General features: G+C 37.8%; 2 protein-coding genes and 1 pseudogene across 3 annotated transcripts in view; all 3 read right to left on the bottom strand.

The window, feature by feature from the left end:
• Positions 1-25,198, bottom strand: part of LOC144639152 (uncharacterized) — a 77,315-nt gene that overhangs the window by 11,867 nt on the left and 40,250 nt on the right. The gene's annotated exons all lie outside the window — the stretch shown is intronic.
• LOC144639155 (tetratricopeptide repeat protein 28-like) overlaps positions 61-25,198 on the bottom strand; it is a 77,002-nt pseudogene continuing 51,864 nt past the window's right edge. The window contains exons 2-4 of the transcript XR_013568070.1: positions 21,241-21,306; positions 399-3,065; positions 61-188 (exon numbers count right to left, since the gene is read on the bottom strand). The product of XR_013568070.1 is annotated as a tetratricopeptide repeat protein 28-like (transcript). The remainder of the gene's footprint in view (positions 189-398; positions 3,066-21,240; positions 21,307-25,198) is intronic.
• Positions 5,640-10,940, bottom strand: LOC144639162 (uncharacterized). The gene is made up of 3 exons (XM_078498417.1): positions 9,499-10,940; positions 7,283-8,480; positions 5,640-5,870 (listed from the first exon to the last, which is right to left on the bottom strand). Exons 1-3 carry the CDS (start codon positions 10,685-10,687, stop codon positions 5,867-5,869), a joined length of 2,391 nt encoding a protein of 796 aa, XP_078354543.1. The 5' UTR covers positions 10,688-10,940; the 3' UTR covers positions 5,640-5,866.

Below are 25,198 nucleotides of genomic sequence, written 5' to 3'. Positions count from 1 at the left end.
CGCTCCTAATTGATCGAGGCATTTCAGTCAAAAAAGTTTGCAAAACTGAGCAAACCTCGATCGTCAAGATACAATTATAGTGTTCATAATTCAACACTGGCAAGTAGTCTCTCAGCTGGGTCATTAGTTCTCACTTGATGGCGCCTTGAGGAAGTCACTAGACTTGCACCAAAAGTCTAGGAAGTCACCTAAAAGAGAAAACAAAACAAGAACAAAAAAATAAAAATTAGCCCTCCATTAAAAAAATATAACTATTAAGAAAGTATAAAAAGGAATTATCTAAACTTAATCTATTGTTATATTAGCACTTTCAAGTCCCCAATAGGTAGCAACTCTTAGAAATAGAACAGGTTGTAACTTGTAGGAAAATATAAATTCTTTTCTTTTCTGAAACTTACTTTGATTTTCCAAAATCAAATGTCATGTTATCACCAATCAGCATAAATGGTGCCCACTGTCTCACTTTAGAATAGCCGTTACATCTCATCCACTTCATGGCCTCGTGAAGAGATTCACTTGCGCTATCCCCACCAACAAGGTGCTCGTAGAAACGACTCATGAACTGCTCTGTGGCACTGTCTTCGAGAGCCCACAGTGCCACCAACACTGAGCGTGCACCAGATCCTAAGAATGCTCGAGCGATTCCAACAACTCCCTCGGTTTTAATCTGTCCTCGTCCACTGTGACAACAGCTTAGTACTACCAGTTTAGCACGCAATTGAATTTTTGAAATATCAGACATTGTCAATAAAAAGTCTTCTTCTTGTGGGATCCTGTTGAGAGTACGAAGAGGGGCAAGCGCGATTTCTCCTCTTTCTGCATCGCCGTGTGCAGCAAAATGTATCAAACTTACGGAATTTATCACTTCAAGTACTGCTTGCTTAGTTGCTTGCTGTCCCAGAAAAGGCTTGACACCAAGCTTTTCTCCTATCATGTTTGCTTCATTTTCTGCACAAGGTAGTCGCGAAATGCATTTAAGACGTCCCTTGTAACGTACCCTACCAACATCAGGATTTCCCACTATCAGTGCACCAGTCTGGCTGTGATAGTCTGCTGGGCTGTCCTGAATGAGCTTGAGAGTCGTCAAGGAAGGAACGACGCGGATCCTGAAAATCTCCGATAAGTACTTTCCACATTCATCAGGCAACGCGGCAAATGGAATGTTGTATAAAGACCGGTCAGGAACAATGATGATTTCAGGACCCTCTATCAAGTCTACCACAGGAGCGATAATCAAGTTATGACACAAAGAAAGATTCTGTCTGAGGAAATCTTGATTATCTTTCCCTTCATTTCCAATTCGCGGCGTTTTACGTAAATCTTCCTCGCAAGGGTTCCGTTCAATATCGTTCAAAGATCGGTCTTCGCAATGTTCCTCTGGTAAGATGCCAAAACCTCTAAAGTGTTCGTTACTAAAAAACTCGTCCAAATTTTCGACCAGTCCTTCGCGAACAATCATTTCTTTTCCATCAGCACGTCGGAAATGGACGACTCCTCTTGCTTTCAGAATCCACAAAAATATATCCTGATCAAAATAATACAAGTATAAGCAAGTACAACTGAGTTCTTTGTCCATGACACTCTCAATACCAACCCATGATTGAGGATTAGCTGAGATTTGATTCTCCACGGAGTACTGAGCTGACATTAAATCTGCCAGTGCTCTCGCCCGAGAAAGCTCTGAAACGTGCAGAGCTTGATTAGGATTTCCAGCAACACAGAAGAATGCAGTAAGTACTTGGTGGGGGCGACAATGTTCGTGAGAAAAAGATATCTTAAATTGATCGTTTTCTCGTAGAAAACCCCTCAACTTCTCGCATTTTTGAATACTTGGAAGGAGATACGACAAAGCTTGTTGAATTTTTCCTGTTAGAATCATAACCCATCCAAGATTGAAAAGACATGTAGATTGTATCTTAACTTCTCCAATCTCTTCGCTTATTGCAAGCGCCCTTTTATAATATTCTTCCGCTTCGACATATTTACCTAGGAATTCTAAAACAGTTCCAAGACTTGCACAAATTGAGGCTTCTCTTTCTCTGTTTCCAGTTTCTTTACTGACCGTGAGTGCCTTGTCTAGATGTTCTCTACCTTTCTCGTGGTCACCAATTGATTTATACACAATCCTAAGGTTTTCGTAAACAGCGGCTTCTACGTTTTTGTCACCAATTTCTCTACTGAGAGCAAGTGCTTTCTGAAGATATTCGTTAGCTTTGGCATATTTACCGAGAGAGAGGAACACAGTCCCGAGGTTTCCACAAACAGCTCCTTCTCCTTTTCTGTCACCAATTTCTCTTCTGATCGCAAGTGCTTTCTCGTAATATTCTTTAGCCTTGACATGCTCGCCAACAGATTCAAACACGTTTCCAAGGTTTCCGTAACAGGAGGCTTCTCCTTGTCTGTCGCTGATTTCTTTTTTGATCGCAAGTCCCACCTCAAGATACTTTTTCGCCTTTTCGTATATTAAGTGAATATTAAGTACAGTGAATTAAGTACAGTTCCAAGATTTGTATAAGAGGAGGATTCTCCTTTTCTGTCACCAATTTCTTTTTTGATTGTAAGTGCTCTCTTGTGATGTTCTTTCGCTTTCTTATATTCTCCAACTGACTGATACACCAACCCAAGACTTTCGTTGCAGATAGCTTCTCCATTCTTGTGCCCAATTTCTGTACTGATTAGCAGTGCTATTTCACTGTGCTCTTTTGCTTCTATGGACTTACTCTGACGAAGATACAATGCCGCTAGCATTAAGCTTATTCTACATTCATCAAGCCTTTCGCTGCATTCGCGGAAAATGGGTAGAATTTTCGTAGCGTATTTTATTGCATTTGTGCAATCATCAAGAAGCCGGTACGCCAGTAACATTGTCAAATATATATCCTTGTAAACTAATTTAACTTTTTTCTTTTCTTTTATGAGTGGTGTTTTGTCGAGGATGAACAAACATTCTTTGCATAGGTCGATGGCTTTTGGAACTCGACAGGTCTTGATAAGAAAATCGACAACAATGAGGCCGATGGAGATTGTTTGTATAATTTCAACTATGTTGTTCATGTCAAGCACTTCTGTCAAAATAAGAAGAAAATAAAATTAAAGCTAAATTAGTCCGTTTGTATTACATTTACTCGGAAGAAGAAATCCGCTAAATGATTCTCTTAAACAATATTTATTGTGCTTCTTTTCCATTGCTCTTAAAGTGTACTGAATTTAAATGATCGTAGTAATGGCAGTTCGTAGCCTATTTGGAATGGGCTAGAAACTGCTTAAAAGTTTGTTCTCAAAACTGCTCTCAACAAAACGTCAGAACGTCTGTATGCTTTGAAGTAGAGAATTTTTCATTTTTTATTCAATGAAATAGGAGTTGTTATTATCTAGAGAGAAATCTGAAATGGGTATTACGGGCACCTTCTGCGCCTTTTATCTTTTAGTCAAGAGAGGATTTTCAGTAAAGTCAAACTAAAGACAACCGACGAACGCCACTTCGCCAAGGACTCTCCTGCTAAAGGCAAAATTATAATTCTGAAATTTTTGTTTTTTAATAAATAACTACATCTCTTCAATAACCCTTAAAATACTAAAGGAATCGACCGTTCGGTGGGTCTGTTCTAGATATTTTGAAAGGCCCCTTTATATGCCTAAATAACAGTATTTCCTACCCTTTTGAATTATTCCGCTCGTGAAGCCCGTAAACCCTTTTAAATACATACAGCCCGAAAAAGGTTCCCTTTTCGGGCGGAGCCTCCTCGTACAGTCCACTATAAGGAGTACCCTACGTGAGTATGTTGTAAACTTTCAAACCTTTCTTTCGTCTTGTGTTGTTGATATAGGGAAATAAGATCACTGGACCAACAGGTCCTCTCAGAGAAAGGGACAAGAAGAAAACGTAATAATCAATATTGTTCCCTTTTCTAATTCAGCCTCGCATGAGTCCTTTATAGATTGGCTTTATATGAGAGGTAACCGTATAAACTACACTTGTCAGCTATATTTACCGTGAAATTATATCGTGTGGAGAACGTAAAACTGACGTAAACTATGTGTTTGATAAACGGAGATCTTCAATCCCTACAAAATCACGTTGGCGCATGTATTGGACACTTCTTTCCTAGCTTTCAATTTCGACTGGAATATTTCTAAGCCAAAACAGTATTGAGGAAAGAAATCTATGTTGTTTTTGAGTTACTATTATTTGTCGGAGTATTAGAACATATTTGGCTTCTCTCGCGAGGTCATACTAGTATCAGTCTTAACTCCCTTTGAAAAATGACACGCATGCGCATATTACGTATTGTAGATAAAACACAATCATCCGATCTCTTACCTCCAGAAAGTGAAAGTTTTACAAAGAAAATTGTCATTTTATTGTGAAGTCATTCGCACTCTAACACTGCCATTGATTATTTTTTTTAATGTAAATAGAAACACGCTCAACTATAAGATGTTTCAGAACCATATGAAATGGCAAGCTTTTTTCTTGTGCTTTTCGGTAGACAAAATGGATACAGAAATTGACTGACAGGAACGATTATACGAATTACCAATACTGAGAGAATATTAATGACAAAATCTCAGTAGAACATAATTAGACGCCTACCTGTTCTAGGGCTTGCGAGATACGTATTTCTAATAGTTACAAACGTTAAGACTTCTTCTTTTCACGGAAGTTAACTTCGCCAATTAGTTTGGATCAAAACTTGAGTTAAACTTTCTGAACGTACCGCTCTATGAGAAGTCCAAATCGAAATGATAAAATCCACATTTTCCTGTGTTTTAAATGTAAACCTCCTTCAAAATTAACAATGACGCAAGTAATTATGAGAGTTTCCAACCATGACGTCACCTTTCAATTTCGACTGGATTTTTTCAATACACTGTGACAATAAAAGTATCAAATCTAAGGAAAGTTACTATGATAGGCTATTTGACATCTTTAGCATACTTACGGCATAACTGTTACCTTGAGTCCATATCTTAATCTTGTCACTGAGTTTGTGTCATTCAGGCGAGTTTGAGCAGTTTCACGTAGTGTTATTTCTGCATATTATATTATCTGTCATTGCTACACTTAGTCTCACATATTTCACTTTCCCCTGTGTTTCAGTTTTCTTTACATAAATTCAAGTCACGAAGCAAAATCTCGTATATGACATAATATTTTAATCAGCTTATGCTGATCCGTTCCTTTCGATAGCAAGGTACGTTCTTTACTGGAAGGGGTAGGATGGGTAGGAGGTCTTTGCGTTGGGAACGTGCCTTTCTTATCTCCTTGAATCCCTTCCTCTGACTGTTTTTGATATCAAGTAGATTGAAAATATTAATTTCTAACATTCCCCTCTTCGAATCAATTCTTTACTCTTTCATCAATACTAATTACAGTTGTCTTCCAAGGGAGTGCTTACATTGCTACAATTCAGAGTATGACTTTAGTTTCCCTTCATATTAATTAGCTTTTCAGTGAATTTCGAATCACGTATAACGGTCATACGAAGTGGTCGCAACCAAATATTAAAAACATGAGAAAATTTCAAACCTTCAACACTAAAAGTCAGTGCTCACGGCCAGTTGCCTACGAGAACTTCCGACTTTTTTCTGACAGGAAAAATTTTACAGTATTTTATTTTAGGAAAGTGGTCGCTTACTGAAGGTATTCGCAATGAAAGGTTCCAGTGTATCTAACAAAATTAAAAAAAAGTCCTTGTAACATTTCTGATATCGTTTTTGTTCGAACCATTTTCAGGTAAAACAAAAAGAGCAAACCTAAGCAAAAGTTGATCATCAAGTTGCAATTATAGTGTTAATAATTCAACACTAGCAAGTAGTCTCTCAGCTGGGTCATTAGTTCTCACTTGATGAGGCACTGATTAAGTCACCTAAAAGAGAAGAAGAAAAACAACAAAAATTAACAAACCAACAAATAATATCCTACCATATAATCTCTTGGTTTATTGTTATATCAGAGTCAATTTAAGATAACTCATTTCCTTAAAACTGCCAGTTACAACTGTGAAGCTACTAAACTTTATATCAAAACTAAGCCGTTATATACCTGAGATCCAATAAATTGTCATAAATTAACATATATGTTTGGTATCTCAAACACTGAGTGGTGTTTGAGATATTTTATTTTTCCATTGCAATGTGACAAAAACATTCTTGAAGTCGCTCTCTTCTTGGCTAATCAAACAAAAACTAATTACAACCTTCTTAAGACTAGAAAAGGTCTTCTTCGGAGTTTTTGACGCCATGGATGACTTCCTTTTTTTAAATCATCTATTTTTATTAGCTGAATTCTACATCTATAAGTGTAAATTAGATATCAAACATCCATCGCTAAATGTCTTCATGGCGAAAATAAGGGCAACCTTCCATATAGAGCAAAAAATTTCTTCTAATAATGATAAACTTGAAACATTACAAAAAATGGAACAAAGTTCTACCCTGTCTCACTTAGTTTATATGCTTAAGTAAGAGAATATGTAAATTCTCCTAGCTTAGTTTTGTGATCGCGTATGTTGATATTTACTGTAGCTATCTTCTCCCTGTTATATACGTTTTTATGTAAAATTGTAAATACTCATTGCTGTAAGTCTTCGTCTTTGTTTGTACTTTTTGTAAAACATGTAATAAAAAGTAATAAAATACAAAAAAAAATCTCAAACACTGAGGGGACCTTACGACGTAGACCGAAACAAAGATTCCAAAGGACTTGCGATTTTGCTATTGGAAAATTACAATTGGGACTTCCCATAGCTCTTTAGCTTCCGTTGATGCCTCAGCATAGATAGGTTTGAATGATAAACGTTGGAATGATACATGTGATTAACGTACGTGAAATACATCATTTACTACCGATTCTAACATTTGAAATATAATACAACGAAATCTCAGTGAGTGGAGCTGTTCGAACTCCTTTTTATTTAGCTCTCCGAGCACATGCTTTTTCAATCCCTAGAGGGGATACAGCAATTACTGCAACGTCACTTTCGGTCTTAAATACAAAACGGCTTATCTAGAATGTTCAGCTTTCGACAGGAACCTCCTGTCAGAATCTTTACCTTTTTATCAATTATGATACTATTATAACAGCATCACAAAAAGCTGCCTGAAAGTGTTGAATAAAAAAATGTAATTCTCGCAAAGAGTAAAACCTGTATAAATCTGTTGTTGTATTTATATATTAGGACTTTTGAGTCCCCAATAAGTAGCAACCCTTCAAAAATAAAATAACAAAGCCGTTGTTACTTGTTAGGAAATATGAATTCTATTACTTTTTGAAACTTACTTTGATTTTCCAAAATCAAATGTCACGTTGTCACCAATCAGCGTAAAAGGTGCCCACTGTCTCACTTCAGAATAGCCGTTACATCGCATCCACTTCATTGCCTCGTGAAGAGATTCACTGGCACTTTCCCCACCAACAAGGTGCTCATAGAAACGACTCATGAACTGCTCTGTCGCACTGTCTTCTAGAGCCCACAGTGCCACCAACACTGAGCGTGCACCAGATCCTAAGAACGCTCGAGCAATTCCAACAACTCCCTCAGCTCTAATCTGTCCACGTCCACTGTGACAACAGCTTAGTACTACCAGTTTAGCACGCAGTTGAACTTTTGAAATGTCAGACATTGCCAATAAGTAGTCTTCTTCTCGTGGGATCCTGTTAGGAGTACGAAAAGCCGGGGCAAGGGCGATCTCTCCTCTTTCGCTGTTCCCGTGTGCAGCGAAATGTATCAGACTAACTGAATTTATCACTTGGAGTACAGCCTGCTTAGTTGCTTGCTTTCCTAGCAAAGGCTCAACACCCAGCTTCTCTCCGATCATGTTTGCTTCACTTTCTGCACAAGGCAGTCGCGAAATGTTCTTAAGACGTCCCTTGTAACGCACCTTACCAACATCAGGGTTTCCCACTATCAGTGCACCAGTCTGACTGTGATAGTCTGCTGGGCTGTCTTGAATGAGTTTAAGAGTCGTCAAAGAAGGAATGACGCGGATCCTGAAAATCTCTGATAAGTGTTTTCCACGTTCATCAGGTAACGCGGCAAATTGAATGTTGTATAAAGACCGTTCAGGAACAATGATGATTTCAGGACTCTCTATTAAGTCCACCACAGGTGCGATGGTCAATTTGTAACACAGAGAAAGATTTCGTTTGAGGCTGTTTTGGTTACCTTCACCATCATTTCTAATTCGCGACGTTTTACGGATATCTTCCTCACAAGGTTTCCGTTCAATATCGTTCAAAGATCGGTCTTCGCAATGTTCCTCTGGTAAAATGCCATAACTTCTGAAGCGGTCGTTACTGAAAAACTCGTCCAAATTTTTGATCAATCCCTTCTGAGCAATCATTTCGTTTTCTTCCACCTTTCGGAAATGCACCACTCTTCTTGATTTAAGAATCCACAGAAATATATCGTGATTAAAGTAAGTTAAATAAAGGCAAGTACAACTAAGTTCTTTGTCCATGACACTTTCAATTCCATAGCCAGAAATTCCGAACCACGACCGAACCGCGACCCCCCACGAAGCGTGACAATTGTGTTTGCATGTGCTCTCAGGTTTCTAAAAGAAAAATATATAGATATCGTATTTCAGTCGATCGCTGCAAAGACCGAGGTGCTTGAATTTCACTGTTCCGATAAAAATTTCTTCAGTTGTGGTGATAGTTTTGAATTGGAAAGGGTTTTGTAGCTTTGCGAAGTAAATTTCTTTCGGCTTTTTCCACTTGAAAATTTTACGAATGCTAACAAGGATCCGCCATACTAACCTTTGTATATTATGTCTTGTTTATGCAAACCACTGATCTTTGCTTTGGGTTGCTCTCTCTTGCTGAAGATTAGAATCTCCATTCCAATGCAGAACTTGAAGACCACATCCAATACTTTAGTTTTCGATAATTTTTGGTTCTCTTCGAGTTGAATTCATTGCGGTTTTTGCTTTATAAAACTCCCGAAATCTCGCAAAAATTGTCCGTCTTTGACTGCACACTTTCAAAATCGCTCGGATGAAACTCTTGACGAACGCGAGCTGTTTTATTCACCGTATGTGTTGTTTTCATCACAAAATCTAGCCACCATTTTGAAAAATAGTTCAAGCTGTTCTCCAGGCTCTTTTCGGCGTTTTTAGGGAAGAGTTAGAGCCTGGGACTTGAATTCCCCTGAGGGTTTTCGTGCTGCGTGACATATCGGTCACGGATCGAAAATGATTTTCGATCTGATTTACGGCGGCCCAAAACCGCTTGGAAAGGCTCCTCATTGTACGAAATCGGACCGGAGAAAACAGAAACGTATCAGTAGAGTTTCTACAGAGCTTATTTCAGGGAAATCTTCTTAGACAAGTGATAATATTTGCCAGATAATCTTTATTTTCTCGGCTGAAAGTTGGCTTGTCAGCGCCGGCGCTGGCGTGACTTGTTTTCTTGACAGCCGTGAGCCAATCAGCGCATTGGATATAATGACGTATGTCACGCCTGCTATGGTTCGGAATTTCTGGCTATGCCAACCCATGATTGAGGATTAGCTGAGATATGATTCTTCATGAAATACTGAACTGACATTAAATCTGCCAGAGCTCTGGCCCGGCGAAGCTCCGAAACGTACAGAGCTTTATTAGGATTTCCAGCAAAGCAGAAGAATGCAGTGAGTACCCAATAGGGGTTACAGTGTTTGTGAGAAAAAGATATCTTAAATTGATCGTTGTCTCGTAGAAAACCTCGCAAGTTCTCGCATTTCTGAATACTTGAAATGAGGTACGACAATGCTTCCTGAATCGTTCCTGCTTGAAGCATCACCCATCCAAGTTCGCAAAGGCATGTAGATTGTAATTTAACGTCTCCAATCTCTTCGCTTATTACAAGCGCCTTTTTATAATATTCTTCGGCCTGGACATATTCACCAAGAATTAGAAAAACATTTCCCAGATTTCCATAAAATGAGGCTTCTCCTACTCTGTAGCCAATTTCTCTACTGATGGTAAGAGCCTTTTCTAGATATTCTCTGGCTCTCTCGTAGTCACCAATTAAACGAAATATAGCTCCAAGGTTTCCGTAAGCACAGGCTTCTCCTTTTCTGTCACCAATTTCTTTACTGAGAGTGAGTGCTTTCTGAAGATATTCGTTAGCCTTGGCATATTTACCAAGAGAGACGAACACATTCCCGAGGTTTACACAAACAGCTCCTTCTCCTTTTCTGTCACCAATTTCTCTTCTGATTGCAACCGCTGTCTCGAAATATTCTGTAGCCTTAAAACACTCCCCAACAGATAGAAACACGATTCCAAGGTTTCCGTAACAGGAGGCTTCTCCCTTTCTGTCGCCGATTTCTTTTTTTATCGCAAGTGCTACCTCAAGATACTCTTTCGCCTTTTCATATTCTCCAAGTGATTTAAGTACGATTCCAATATTCACATAAGAAGAGGCCACTCCTTCTCTGTTACCAATTTCATTTTTGATCGTTAGTGCTTTCTCGTGATATTCTTTCGCCTTCTCATAGTCACCAAAAGATTTTAACACAGTTCCAAGGTTATCATAACAATGCGCTTCTCCATTTCTGTCCCCCAATTCCTTTTTAATGGTTATTGCCATCTCGTGGTATTCTTTCGCCTTCTGATATTCTCCAACAGATTCAAACACAGTTCCAAGGTTTCCGTATTCAGTAGCTTCACCATCTCTGTCACCAACTTCTTTTTTCATCGTAAGTGCTGTCTCGTGATATTGTTTTGCCTTGTCATATTCGCCAAGATATTGCAACACATTTCCAAGTTTTCCGTAACAGGAGGCTTCTCCTTCTCTGTCACCAATTTCTTTTCTGATGGCAAGTGCTTTCAAGTGATATTCTTTCGCCTTCTCATATTCTCCAACTGACTGATACACTATCCCAAGGTTTGCGTAACAGAAAGCTTCTCCATTTTTGTCACCAATTTCTGTACTGATTTGTAGTGCTTTTTCACTGTGCTCTTTTGCTTTTATGTACTTATTCTGAAGAAGATACAATCCCACTAGCAAAATGCTTACCGTACACTCTTCGAGCCTGTTACCGCATTCGCGGAGCGTGTCGAGAATTTTTCTAGCGTAGTTTATTGCATTTGTCCAATCATCGATACTCCAGTACACCGATAACATTGTCCAATATATATCGATGTTAAGTAATTTTAATTTCTTTTTTTCTGTTATGAGTGGTGTATTGTCGAGGATGTACAAAAATTCTTTGCATAACTCGATGGCTTTTGGAACTCGACTGGTGTTTATTAGGAAATTGGTAACGATGAGGCCAATAGAGATAGTTTGTATAATTTTACCTATGTTGTTCATGTCGATCGAGCACTTCTGTCAGAATAAGAATAGAATAAAATTATTTTTAAAATAGTCTGTTAATGTTTGAATTACATTTACTGGAAATAAGGCCCCGTGTAAACAACCATTTTCATAAGTGCCGGGTCTACTTCACAAATAGGTATCATTCTGACGAGACGAGGAATATTTATTTATTTCTCAGTGACCCTGCACGAACGTCTTTTGCTCAAGCACGGAAAACAAATAGTGATGACTATTATTTTATCAATATTTCAATTGTGTACACCATTATTATAATGTATCTGTTTCCTGAGAAATAGTGTAATTTGCTTGTAAAAGTAATTCACAAAAGGCGAAATTGGAAATTTGGTCTCCTTTCGCACCGTTTACCGTTTTTCTTCAGTCATTCAAAAGAGAGTTTTCAGTCAAGTCAAACTAAAGTCAAACCGACGAACGCCAACACTAATGAAGATTTTCTTACTAAAGATAAACATATCATTTTTCTTTAATTTACACCAAGTTTTCTGGCTGCTCATACATGTAAGCAGTAGCAGTAGGGCGCGTGCTATCAGATTCGCGTGTAGACTATTTTTAGAACATCCTTGCGCGTGGGGCGCGCGAGAAAATGACGTGTGATAAGCATTTCACTGAAACAAGTGAATGATTCAGAAAATAAATCAAAACTAAAAATTAATAATAATACAAATACTTCGAAAAAAGGCAAATCATCGACCTAATTTTATGAGGTCTGTGATGGAAGAACTTCGGATTATTCGGTGAAATGTTGCTTTCAATTTAGAGTGGTAAACTCACTAAATGTTCATGCGCGCTCGAAGGGCGAACAAAAACCAAAGAAAACGTAACCTTTGCTGGAATAAAATATTCATTTTTGGGTAAAGAAAGTGTGTTTTGTCTTGTTAAACGTCTTTAAATCCACAAAATTATAGAGTCTTTCTACCGCGTCTACAAAAACAACCACGACTCGAAGATTCGATCGCCGTGAGGAGTTACTCGTCCTCTGAATTTCGATAAATTGCTAACTAAAAATTGTTTGCGAATATTTTCAGAAAACGAGCGATACAACAAATGAAAACACATTATTTTCATAGGCCATTCTTGTTAATTCTAACGTTTGGGCAGACGTAGTAGTCTTAAAAATAGTGATTTCAGCTGTCTGTTGAAGTTTGAAGTTTGAAGGCGAGTGAAAGGCAACCCGTCGCCGGTTTCCATAGACGAACTCACAAAAAATCAAAGAGCTCTTCGAGCAACGACTGAATTTTTTTTTACCAAGTTTTACGTTTAGTTTTCGTTCCTTGAAAATATATGGACAGCAGGTGATTCGAACATTTCTTTGATGCAATTAAAAAAGCAGAAATAAGGAGACATGATAACAGAGAATCGGAGGAATGTCTATCACATTGATATAAGATATGTTTGTCTCTTAACTTGTCTGAATAGCACACTCGTGTAGGTATTAGGATGTGGATCGGATCGGAGCGAGATGTTGTGGGTTCAAATCCCTTAGGGGTCCGGGTTTTTTTTTCTTTTTTCTTTCCTTTTTTTTTAACCCGTAGCACTAAAATGGTTTGCTTATTATATCGCTCCTAGGGCTTTCCACAAGTTGCTCGAGATTTCCCAAAAAGTTGCCCCTAATTTCTCAAAAAGGTGCTCAAAAGTTGCTCCAAAAATCCATAAAAGTTGCTTCTGATAACAAAAGTTGCTCGAAAGTTGTTCCAAAAAATCCAAAACGCTGCTTCTAATCAAGAGAATTTCTCTAAAAATATACTAATTTCCCTTTAAGGGAAAGATTTCTAAGCAGTTTTATGGAATTTTACAACGAATAAAGTACCTAAATAACATATCTAAGGGGAAAATTTGTTAAATACAAGAATTTCTTTAACTGAGAAAAATCGTGAAGATATCGTTGACGTCATGTTTGCTGTTATGTAATGTTTTAATGCAGAATGAGCCGAAAGTTGAAACGTCTTCAGATGCTTCTCGAAAATCTTCGGCAAACTTCGTAAATCTTCGGAAACGTTCGTATTGCCTTTAAACAACACTCGGACAATCTTCGGAGATCTTCGGTCTAGAAATTGCTCCAAATGCAACAAGTTGCTGGAGGGGAAACATGTTGCTCGAAGGGGAAAAAGTTGCTCGAAACATGAAAAGTTGCCAAAAAGTTCCTGAGGAACGTGTGGAAAGCCCTAATCGCTCCGTAGGTATGCATTGCAGAATAAAAGCATTTACATGTGAGCCGTTAAGTAATAACGCTGTAAATAAATATATCAGAACATATAGACTGATTCAGGTAAAAATATACTTGTGCTTTTACATCTGAAAAGCTTTTATTTTCTTGCGAAAAAGCAGCGACGCACTCGATTTAAGCCAGCGCTCTGGTTTCTAGATATATGCATCGTTGATGGAGCTTGTGTAAAACCCGATTTAATTATCCAATGCTCCTTCATTTACGACGCTAGCTGTACAGATAGGTCTACACGAAAGTCATCGATCGTTTAATGGCTCTCAATGTCCACTTCTTGGCGGTCGATTACTTTCTACACGTAATTGTCAACCATATTTTGTTTCTTTGCTTTTTTTTTTTTTTTGTCAAACCCCTTTAAATTTAAAAGGCCGCCTTTTACGGCCGCCTTTATACGGCCGCCTTGCTACACTTTTTCTACAAGTATATCTGCTGGTCAGCGGAGTTGCAAAGAAAAAGTTTACAGATGATGGACCGACCATGTGAGTGACCAGGCTGGCCCCTAAACATCCTGGATTAAAAATTCAGTCGTAAAAATGAGAACTTTTTGTACTTTAACGAGATAATTATGAACAAAAGTACCTCAAACTTTCATTAGGAAAGTATGTCCTTATTTAGTAACGTCGTATCAGAAGTATTTGATCTAGAAGTCCACATCTAGCATTAGCGCGCGTGCCATCGGATTTGCGTGTGTGCTATTTTTAGAACATCCTTGCGCGGGAGACGCGCGAGACGCGCGAGAAAATGCCGTGTGACCTTGCCAACAAACATTTCACTCAGAAAACAAACTAAAACTGAAAACAAATTCAAAAAATACTCCGAAAAAAAGGGGAATTATGACGATCTTATTTTATGAGATCCGTGATGGAAAAACATCCGATGGTAACCAGAGATGGAAAAAGTTGCTTTCCGTTTTTAATACAGTGATAAACTCCTTGAATTTAATATTACACAGGCGAATTATGCGCGCTCGAAGGGGGACCAAAAACCATAGAAAACGCAACCTTTGGTAGAATGAAATATTTATTTTTCGGTTAAAGAAAGTATGTTTCGCTTTGCTGAACGTCTTTACATCAACAAAATTATATTGTCTTGCTCCTAAGTAACAAAAACAACCACGACTTGAAGTTCCTTTGGAATACTCGTTTTTTGAATTTCGATAAATATATTGCTAACTGAAAATTATTTGGGAATATTTTCGGAAAGTGAGCGATACAACAGTCTATTGAAAAAACATTATTTTCATTGGCATTTATTTTTAAATCCAACGTTTTGACAGTCGTATTAGTACTCCTAAATTCTGATTTTAACCGTGTTGAAATTTGACGTTTGTAGGCAAGTAAAAAGGCAACCGGTCGCCGGTTTCCATAGACGAGCTCACAATACAAACATGAGGAATTTTTGTATTTTAACGAGAGACTTTTGAACAAAATTACTTTAAACTTTCAAATGTAGTCTCCTTATTAAGGTTCGTCGTATTTAAAATTACTGAACAACAAATAGAAAATTTATAATTTATTTATTTTCGGCGCCGGTAGCAAAACATAAGCTTCCACAATTCGACAAGAAATGAACTATAAACTGCACACTATGTTCAAAGTATATTCGAAAAGCATGAATGAAATCATGAATGTTCAGTGAATACAACTCGCATTTTCATTCAAGTACATTACCTTAAAGTTCTCAGATTTACTTCTCGAAACGAACCTCGAATCCGAAAGGCAGGGCGTTGAGTTTTCATGCATTTCTAAAATGCGGTACTCGGAATTTCCTTGCCGTTGTTTGAGTTCAGGTCTAGAAATAATGCTTTCACCGTTCTTCACGCATAAAGTCTACAGAGACACCCAACCACATAAAGTATTCACTTAAGTCTTTCTTTTTCTTGCCAGCCGTCCTGTGAAGCAGAAAGTTGTCGTCACAAGAATCAAACTGGTGTACTTTTTATAAGCTTATATTAAGCTTACTAGTAAGCTTATTCGTCGCACTCGATTTTAACCCCTCTGGTGCCAGGGACAGCCGGAATTTTTTTTCACAATAACAATAAACCTGTGCCAAGATGTGAAAAGACATCTCCTATATGTAATAGCTGTCGTTTTCTCCTGAGTTCCATTCATCTGAAGTGTCTTAACATTTTGAATTTGAGTCGAAGCAGTCAGTTTCTTTTTCGCTCGCTGCCATCTCTACTCTGATCTGACTCCAAAACACAATACATCCTACTGGGTGCTCCGATTTTTTTTAGCAACTTCAATACTGTCATCATCGACAGAACAGGAGACCAGTGATTCGTATCTGGTAAGTTTAAATTGTCACTAAATGCAAGTTTTGATAAACTTGAACAGTAAGACATTTCGTGGTCTTCGTGGTGCCGTTCGCCTGGCCGTTCCCTTGTTTTCAGCAGTTCGGGTCTTCTTGCTCAACTTCAAAAATTTGTTCAACCAATCAAAAGCGCGCTGTAAAAAATACTTTCACGCGATTGGTTACTAGTTCGCGGCAAAAGCCGTTTACGTCATTTTCTCGCGCGTCTCACGCGCGAGGCTTGTTCTAAAAATAGCACACACGCAAATCCGATAGCACAAGACCCATTACCAGAGATGTGGACTTCTAGATCATGTACTTCTGGTCGTATTTAATTACTAAACAACAAATAAGAGAATTTATACTTAAGTTATTTGGGGCAGCAACACATGCACAACACGGCAAGAATATGGCATGAAACTTGTCTAGCTTAACACTTCGAAGTACTCAAAACACATTCATCAGCGTTTGTGAATGAAGTCATGATTGTTCGGCGAATTTAACTCGTTCTTCCAGTGCAGTAGAACCCCGATTTAACGATCGTCGATTTAACGATATTTCCGATTTAACGATCAACATTCTGTGTCCCGGCAAAAGTTACAGTAAATTGTATGGAGCAGAACTCAGTCCCGATTTAACAATACTTGGTTCAACGATATTCCCGGTATAACGATGGAAATGCAGCGACCTTAGCACAAAGTTTTTCTTGTTGTTACGATATAATTAATGTCACATACCGTAAAAGAGAGATAAACACCTAGCAATTACACTAAGTTTCATTTAGTTACAGTAATCCTTTGTCACGATAGGAATACTACTCAGAGTAAAACTAGCGTTTCTGTCAAAAGCTTGTCATAGAAAGGGTTTTTTATACTGCATCTAAGCCACTATATAATCCTTGTCCTCCTTTTCTTGTAGCAGTACTAGTTCTGTTAGCTTGTTCAACATTGACGGTTTTTCGTGATGGAGAGTATACGTCGAGGGGATTTCTAGGCCAATGCCTTTGGTCCTTCAATTGGCAACAACTGTTACGGAAATTAACGACATTCTCAGAACTTATATACACTGCACAAACTGTGACGGACATGATGCTGTGTATCAGTTTTTGCATTTGTGATTCATTTGCCCACCGCAATTAAATAAAATACATACAGTACAGGTATCATGTTGCGAAGAATCATTTATTTTATTGATTGCACTTGGAAAAATTAATCATTAACCATATCCCGATAAAACGTTTTTTTTTTTAGTTGAGGGTCTGAATGGGGGTACCTAGATAACACTAAACTAAACTCATTTTTTGGATCTGTAACATGAAACAGCACAGTTTAGGCACTTTAACACTAACAGTAAAAAATTCACTGTAACAGTAAATTACCTAGAAAGAAAAAGGCCAATATTAGTTTGTTTAGTATTTGAAGAAGTTTTCGGCCATTTTCCGACGTTTTCTGATCAGTTCGGAAGATTACGAAGACTACCGAAGATTTCCGAAGACTGCCGAACATGTCCGAAGACTGCCAAAAATTTCTGAGGAGAAATCCAAAAAATTTCTCTAAGTTCATGAATGATTTTATCCGATTTTTGAAGAGCAGATAAGAATTTTCACTGCTAAAATTTTTCACTAAAAACCCTCCAAACACTTAAAATTATTTTCTCCGGAAACAGTAAACATTAAAAAATTGGCCAATGTAACAGTAAACACCTAAAATTATGGGCAAATAACACTATAACCCACTTAGTTGCATTGCCGCAAAATCGTTAAATCGGGAGTTCATTTACAACGATATCCCGATTTAACGATATGATTTTGCTGTCCAGTTGCCATGTCATAAAATCGGGGTTCCACTGTATACATAACCAAGTATATCATTCTCAGATTTACTTCTTGAGAGGAACCCCCACTTTCCGTATCAAAAGGCAGAGTATTTTCCGTCATGATGTCGACCTTTCCTTGTTATAATTCAGGACTAGAGGTTATGCTTTCACCGCCCTGTACGCATAAAGTCTACAAAAAAGCCCTTTGGAATCGCAAAAAAATTCACATAAGTCTTTCTTTTTCTTGTCTAGCTGTGAGACCTTATACTTTGAAAAAGGGCTTGATCATGAAGTGGACGTCATAATCGTCGTCACTCTCGATTTTAACCGCTTCAGGGACGGCCGAGTTTTTCCCCCTGCCTATGCCCCCCCCCCCCCCCCCCCAGCGGCTTAACCTTGATAAATGCATTAGCATCGTAATGTCGTTTGCTTGTCTTCAGCAGTAGGGCTCTTCTTGCTAAACTTCAAAAATTTGTTCAATCAATCAAAGGCGCACTCTTAAAGACACTTTCACGCGATTGGTTACTAGTTCGCGACGAAAAGCCGTCTACGTCATTTTCTCGCGGGCCTCGCGCACACGGCTTGTTCTAAAAATAACCTACACGCGAATCTGATAGCGCTAGACCCATTACCAGAGATGTAGACTTCTGAGATTATGAACTTCTGGTTTTGATTGAAATCTGCGCAGTTTATTCTTTTTCACCAACTCTGATAAAAACAGGTGTTATAAAACTTACTGTACTTGCCGCTTTCCAGAAAAAAATTGAAAATAAAATTCAAAGAAATCTCCGTCAGCAAAACAGGACACTGATCATTGGTAACTTAGGTCGTGAAACACAATTTCGGTACCGTCTGCGCATGTCTTCTTGACTGTAACTATGACTCAGTATGTTCCTCTTTCTTCAAAAAATAAAATCGTCGGAAAGTGAAATCAGGACTGTCACATTCTTAGCCGTTATACTTGTTCACCTTCAAAAGGAGCACCATTAACATTTTCTTAATATTGCAGTTCAACATGTTCGGCAACAAATAGAATGAAACAACAACAACAACAACAACTGCGCGCTACCTGAGGTCCAGTAAATGTTGCTACCCTGTCAGTCTTGCATGAATCCTTTAAAGACTTTATGCGAGGTAACTATATAATCAACAATTGCGACCTTTATTTACTTTAGTCAAATGTATAACGCGTGGAAAACTAAAACTGGCAGTAAAATAGGCGTTTGTGACTAGCTTTCAATTTCGACTGCAACCTTTCTTACGTGTAACAAAGTTAATTTAAAAAGGGGAAATCTGAGTTGTTTCGGAGTCTCAGTTATACGTCAGAGTTTTAAAACAATTGATTAACTCGCAAAGTCATAAGAAAATCAGTCTTGTGCTCCCTTTGAAAATGACACGATCATTTCCCTTCAGGGGAGCCTCCAGAAAGTGAAATTTTTATAAGGTAAAATGTCATTTTATCATAAAGTTATTCGCATACTAACATCGTTATTCGGTTCCGAGAATTTTTTTTTTATTATTATGCTTTAAAAAATGTAATTACAAATAAAACTCTCGGCTATAAGATGTTTCAGATTTATTCAAGAGTAGTATGAACCCTTCCTAGGTGCAAATCAAATTGTGCCGTGTGAAAAGAAAACAAAAGCAGAAATTTTGTCTGCAACATTAAAAAAAATCGCACCGGTTTATGTGGAATCTTTGGCCACGTCTTAACAATTTTTCCAATCAAGTCTAAACTCCTCATTGACTTCATGAAATCAGGCAGGCAAAGGAGAATGCTTCAGATTTAATTCACTCAGGGTTAATGATTTCCAATTTTAGAAAATTCCTAAATACCGCAGCACTTGTGCCTGTTAAATTAAGGATGAATACAAAAACTCAACAGCAACGATTACACGAATTACCAATACTGACAGAAATTAATGAGAGACCCTCAGTAGAATAATAATATAAAATACCTACCTCTGCAAGGTCCTGCGAGATAAGAATTTCTAATGGTAACAAACGCTAAATCGGTTCCTGTCTTCTTATATCGAAAATTAACTTCGCCAGTTACTTGGGATCAAAACTTGGGTTAAACTTTCCGTACGTACCGCTCTATGAGAAGTCCAAATCGAAATGATAAAATCCACATAAGTGTACGCCTTAAACGCGAACCTCCTTCAAAATTAACAATGACGCAAGTAATAATTAGATTTTCCAACCATGGTATTACCTCTCAATTTCGACTGGAGTTTTTTCAATACACTGTGACAATAAAAGTATCAAATCTAAGGGAAGTTATTGTGATAGGCTATTTGACATCTTTAGCACACTTACGGCAGAACTGTTACCTCGAGTCCATTTCTTAATCTCTTCACTGAGTTTGTGTCATTCAGGCGAGTTTGACACTGTGCTATTTTTGCATATTATTTTTTTCCGTCATCGCTACACTTAGTCTTACATGTCTCACTTTTCCCTGTGTTTCAGTTTTCGTCGCATTAATCAGTCAAGTCACGACGCAGAATCGTGTTTATGACAAATCCTTCTCTTGTGGTCGGGCCCTTCACTGAGAGGAGGGGAATGGGGAGAAAGACTTTCCGTTTTGATAGGTTTGAAAACATGCTTTTATAACTTCTTTGAATCCCTTCCCCTAATATCAAAAGGCATTTCCAGCATTCTCCTTCTCAAAACAGTTATTTATTATTTCACCAATACACATTACAGCTTTTAAATTTCTAAGGAAGTGCTTACATTGCTAAAGTTAAGAGTATGACTTTTATAATTTCACTTTATATAAGCTTTTCAGTAAATTATCCAATCACGTATAACGGTCATACCAAGTGGTCGCAACCGGAGATTAAAAACATGAGAAAATTTCAAACCATCAACACTAAAAGTCGGTGGTCGAGGCCAGTTGCCAACGAGAGCTTCCGACTATTATCTGACACACAAAATTTTACTAGTATTTTATTTTGGAAAAGTGTTCGCTTACTGAAGATGGTCGCACAGGGAGGTTCGAGTGTATCTAACAAAATTAAAAAAAATAACCGTGTAATATTTCTATTGATTTATTTCCTGCTCGAAGCATTTTCAAGCGAAATAGAGCTAAACTAAGCAAAAGTTGAAAGTCAAAATCAATCACGATGGCATATATATTGAACTGTTCTTACTATGGGACTAGCTTTTAATTTCGACTGGAATCTTTCTAACTCAACAGAGTTTTTTAAAAAGGAGAAATCTGGGTTGTTTTTGAGTCTCTGCTATTTGGTTTAGAACATATTTGGCTTAACTCGCAAGGTCATAATAAAATCAATCTTGTGCTCCATTTGCACGCATGCGCATACTGTACGTATTGTATATACAACAAAATCATTCGATCTCTTACGACCGCATAGTGAAATTTTTACAAGTAAAATGTCATGCTATCGTGAAAATCGTGAAATTATTCGCAGCCTAACATCGTCATTGATTGCCGATTAGATTCCTTATCCTATCGTTTTAAAAAAGTAAATAATGGCACACTCAACAATAAGATGTTTCAGATTTATTCGAGTAGTATGAACCATTTCCTAGGTGCAAATCAAATCAAGTTTGTACTCACCACTTCCCTTGTGCCGTGTGCAAAGAGTACAAAAGTAACAGCGGCAGTTAAAAACAGGAACTTTGTCTGCAAGATAAGATTAAAATCGCACCGGTTTATTTATGGCATCTTTGGCCCACGTTTCAACCAATTTTACTGAAAGGAGAATTCTAAATTCTTCGTTTATACTTTATGGAATCAGGCAGGCAAAGGAAAATGCTTCAGAATTAATCCACTCAGGGGTGATGATGTCCAATTTTAGAACATTCCTTTACAAATATTAGTAACATTAGTGCTCATTTAACTTAACCTAGTTTCTGTAGGGTCTCAATTATACCAAACCATATGATATGACTAGCTTTACACTTGTTCATTTCCGTAGACAGAATGGATACGGAAGCTGAACAGGAACGATTATACGATTTACCAATACTGAGAGAAAAAATTAATAACAGATTCTCAGTACAACATAATAAAACACCTACCTTTCAGTGCAAGGTCCTGTGAGATACGTATCAGGCTAGTAGCAACAAACGCTAAATCTATTCGTCTCTTCTTATAACGGAAATCAACTTCGCACCTTGGATCGAAACTTGGATAAAACTTTCCGTACGTACCACTCTATACGAAGTCCAAATCGAAATGATAAAATCCTCATTAGCCTGCGTCTTATATGTGAACCTTCTTTAAAATTTATTATGACGCATATGATCAGTAGATGTTCCAAACATGTCATCACCTTTCAGTTTCAACTGAAGTTGGAATCTGTTCAATACACTGTTGCAATAAAAGTATCAAATCCAAGGGAAGTTAAGACAGGCTATCGGACATCTTCAGCACAGTGACTACACACTCATGGTAATTTTCTCGAGTCCATACCTTAATATTGTCACTGAGTTTGTGTCATTCAGGCGAGTTTGTGCAGTTTGACGTAGTGCTATTTTTGCATATTATATTATCAGTCATACCTACAGTTAGGGTCTGGCACTTCGGGATCAGGCACTTAGTCTCACTTTCCCCTGTGTTTCAGTTTTGTTCGCATTAATTCAATTTACGACGCAAAAACGAGTGAATGAAACAATGTTTTATCAGTTGATGATAATCTTCCCTTTTGATTGCAAGGTCCTTCACTGGTAGTGGCAGGATGGGGAGGGTTTCTTTCCGTTTAGATCCCGAGTTTAGATAGGCATGGGGACATGCCTTTCTTACATTCTCGGCACTTTCCTCGAGTACATATCTTAATCTCGTCACTGAGTTTGTGTCATTCAGGCAAGTTTGAGGAGTTTCACGTAGTGATATTTTTGCATATTATGTTATCTGTCATTGCTACACTTAGTCTCACATATTCCACTTTCCCCTGTGTTTCAGTTTTCTTCGCATTCATTCCAGTCACGGGGCACAATCTTGTATATGACACATTATTTTGTCAGTTTGTGATAATCCTTCCCTTTCGATTGCGAGGTCCTTTACTGGCAGAATTAGATCCCGGGTTTAGTTAGGTCTGGGGACATGCCTTCCTTAAACCCCCTCCACTGACTGATTTTGATAACAAGAGACGTGGAAATATTAATGTATAGCATTCTTATGCCCCAAAAATTCTTTATTACTCTTTATTACATTTGTATGCTAAAGAAGTGCTTACATTGCTACGGTTAAGAGTATGACTTGAGTTTCACTTCATATTAGCTTTTCAGTAAATTATCGAATCACATTATAACGGTCATATGAAGTGTTCGCGACCAGAGATTAAAAACATAGAAAAATCTCAAACCAACAGCACTAAAAGTCAGTGGTCGCGGCCAGTTGCCAACAAGAACTTTCTACTATTAACTGACATGCAAAATTTCTACTAGTATTTTATTTTGGGAAAGTTGTCGCTTACTGGAGGTATTCGCACAAAAAGGTTCCAGTGTATCTAACAAAATTAAAAAAAAACCGTGCAACATTTCTCTTGATATCGTTCCTGCTCGAAGCATATTCAATCAGGCAAACAAGGCGAGCAAAACGCGATCGTCATCGCGATGGTGTTTATAATTCAACACTAGCAAGTAGTCTCTCAGCTGGGACATAAGTTTTTACTTGATGAGGCAATGGTCAAGTCACCTAAAAGACAAGTAGAAAAACACCAAAAAAAAATTAACAAACCAGCAAATTATCCCTCCAATAAAAAATATCTTACCATATAATTTCTTGGCTTGTTATGCCAAAGTCAATTTTATATCACTAATTTCCTTAAAACGTGCAGCTGCAACGGTGAAGCTACTAAACGTTATATCAAAAGCTAAAACCTAAAATACCTGAGATTTAATGAATTGTCATAAATGAACACGATGTTTGGTATCTCCAACACTAAGGGGAGCATACAACGGAGACCAAAACAAGTACTTAAGGACATGCAATATTACTAATAGAAAAATACATCGGGGATTTTTCTGAACTAATCAGCTATTAACCTTCTCGTCTTTGACTGAACATAAAAAGTACAGTAATTGCTTTGAATAATAAACGCGCTTAAAATATATCACTAACTACCGAAAAAAAAATTGGTAATATAATAGAACAAGATCTAACAGGAGACTCCACCTTAGTGAGTGGAGCCTTCTGACAAAATCTTTACTTTATAATATTTATGTCAGTTATAACATTATCACAGAATCACCTAAAAAGTGTTGAATAAAATAGTTAATTTTCTTTACAAAAAGAAATCTTCTATAAAATAAATCTGTTGTTATATTACGATTTTTAACCCCCCCCCCCCCAATAAGTAGAAATTGAAAGTTGTTACTTAATAGGAAATTCTTTTCTTTTTTAAAACTTACTTAGATTTTCCAAAATCAAATGACACGTTATCTCCAATCAGCATAAAGGGTGCCCACTGTCTCACTTGAGAATAGCCGTTACATCTCATCCACTTCATTGCCTCGTGAAGGGATTCACTGGCACTTTTCCCACCAACAAGGTGCTCGTAGAAACGACTCATAAACTGCTCTGTCGCACTGTCTTCTAGAGCCCACAGCCCCCCCCTTATCTCCTATCATGTTTGCTTCACTTTCTGCACAAGGTAGTGGCGATATGTATTTAAGACGTCCCTTGTAGCGCACCCTACCTACATCAGGATTTCCCACTATCAGTGCACCAGTCTGACTGTGGTAATCTGCTGGGCTGTCCTGAATAAGCTTGAGAGTCGTCAAGGAAGGAATAGCGCGGATCCTGAAAGTCTCAGATAAGTACTTCCCACTTTCATCAGGCAACGCGGCAAATGGAATGTTGTATAAAGACCGTTCAGGAACGATGATGATTTCTGGACTCTCTATTAAGTCTACCACAGGAGCAATGATCAATTTGTGACACAGAGAGTGATTCTGATTGAGGTTATCTTGGTTATCTTTACCATCATTTCCAATTCGCGACGCTTCACGGATATCTTCCTCGCAAGGTTTCCGTTCAGTATCGTCCAAAGATCGGTCTTCGCAATGTTCCTCTCGTAAAATGCCAAAACTTCTGAAGCGTTCGTTACTAAAAAACTCGTCCAAATTTTTTATCAATCCTTTGGAAGCAATCACTTCTTTTCCATCCACATCTCTGAAATGCACAACTCCTCTTGCTTTCAGAATCCACAAAACTATATCCTTATCAAAATAAGACAAGTATAGGCAAGTACAACTGAGTTCTTTGTCCATGACACTTTCAATGTCAACCCATGATTGAGAATTAGCTGAGATTTGATTCTCCACGGAGTACTGAACTGACATTAAATCTACCAGAGCCCTGGCCCGACGAAGCTCTGAAACGTAGAGAACTTTTGTAGGATTACCAGCAGAATAGAATAATTCAGTGAGTACCATGTAGGGATAAGCATGTTCGTGTGAAAAAGATATCTTAAATTGATCGTTGTCTTGTAGAAAACCTCGCAAGTCCTCACATTTTTGAATACTTGGAAGGAGATACGACAAAGCTTCCTGAATCTTTCCTGTTTGAA

Source organism: Oculina patagonica, chromosome 14, assembly GCF_052425735.1.
Source record: "Oculina patagonica isolate OP01 chromosome 14, crgOcupat, whole genome shotgun sequence".
Classification (NCBI taxonomy): domain Eukaryota; kingdom Metazoa; phylum Cnidaria; class Anthozoa; order Scleractinia; family Oculinidae; genus Oculina; species Oculina patagonica.
This window is presented reverse-complemented; position numbering and strand designations above follow the sequence as displayed.

Coding starts and splice junctions, on each gene's coding strand:
- LOC144639162 (XM_078498417.1), bottom strand. CDS start 10,687: ATGAAAAAAGAAGTTGGTGACAGAGATGGTGAAGCTACTGAATACGGA. Junction 8,481..9,498: donor AGCTAATCCTCAATCATGGG/TTGGCATAGCCA, acceptor GAATTTCTGGCT/ATGGAATTGAAAGTGTCATG.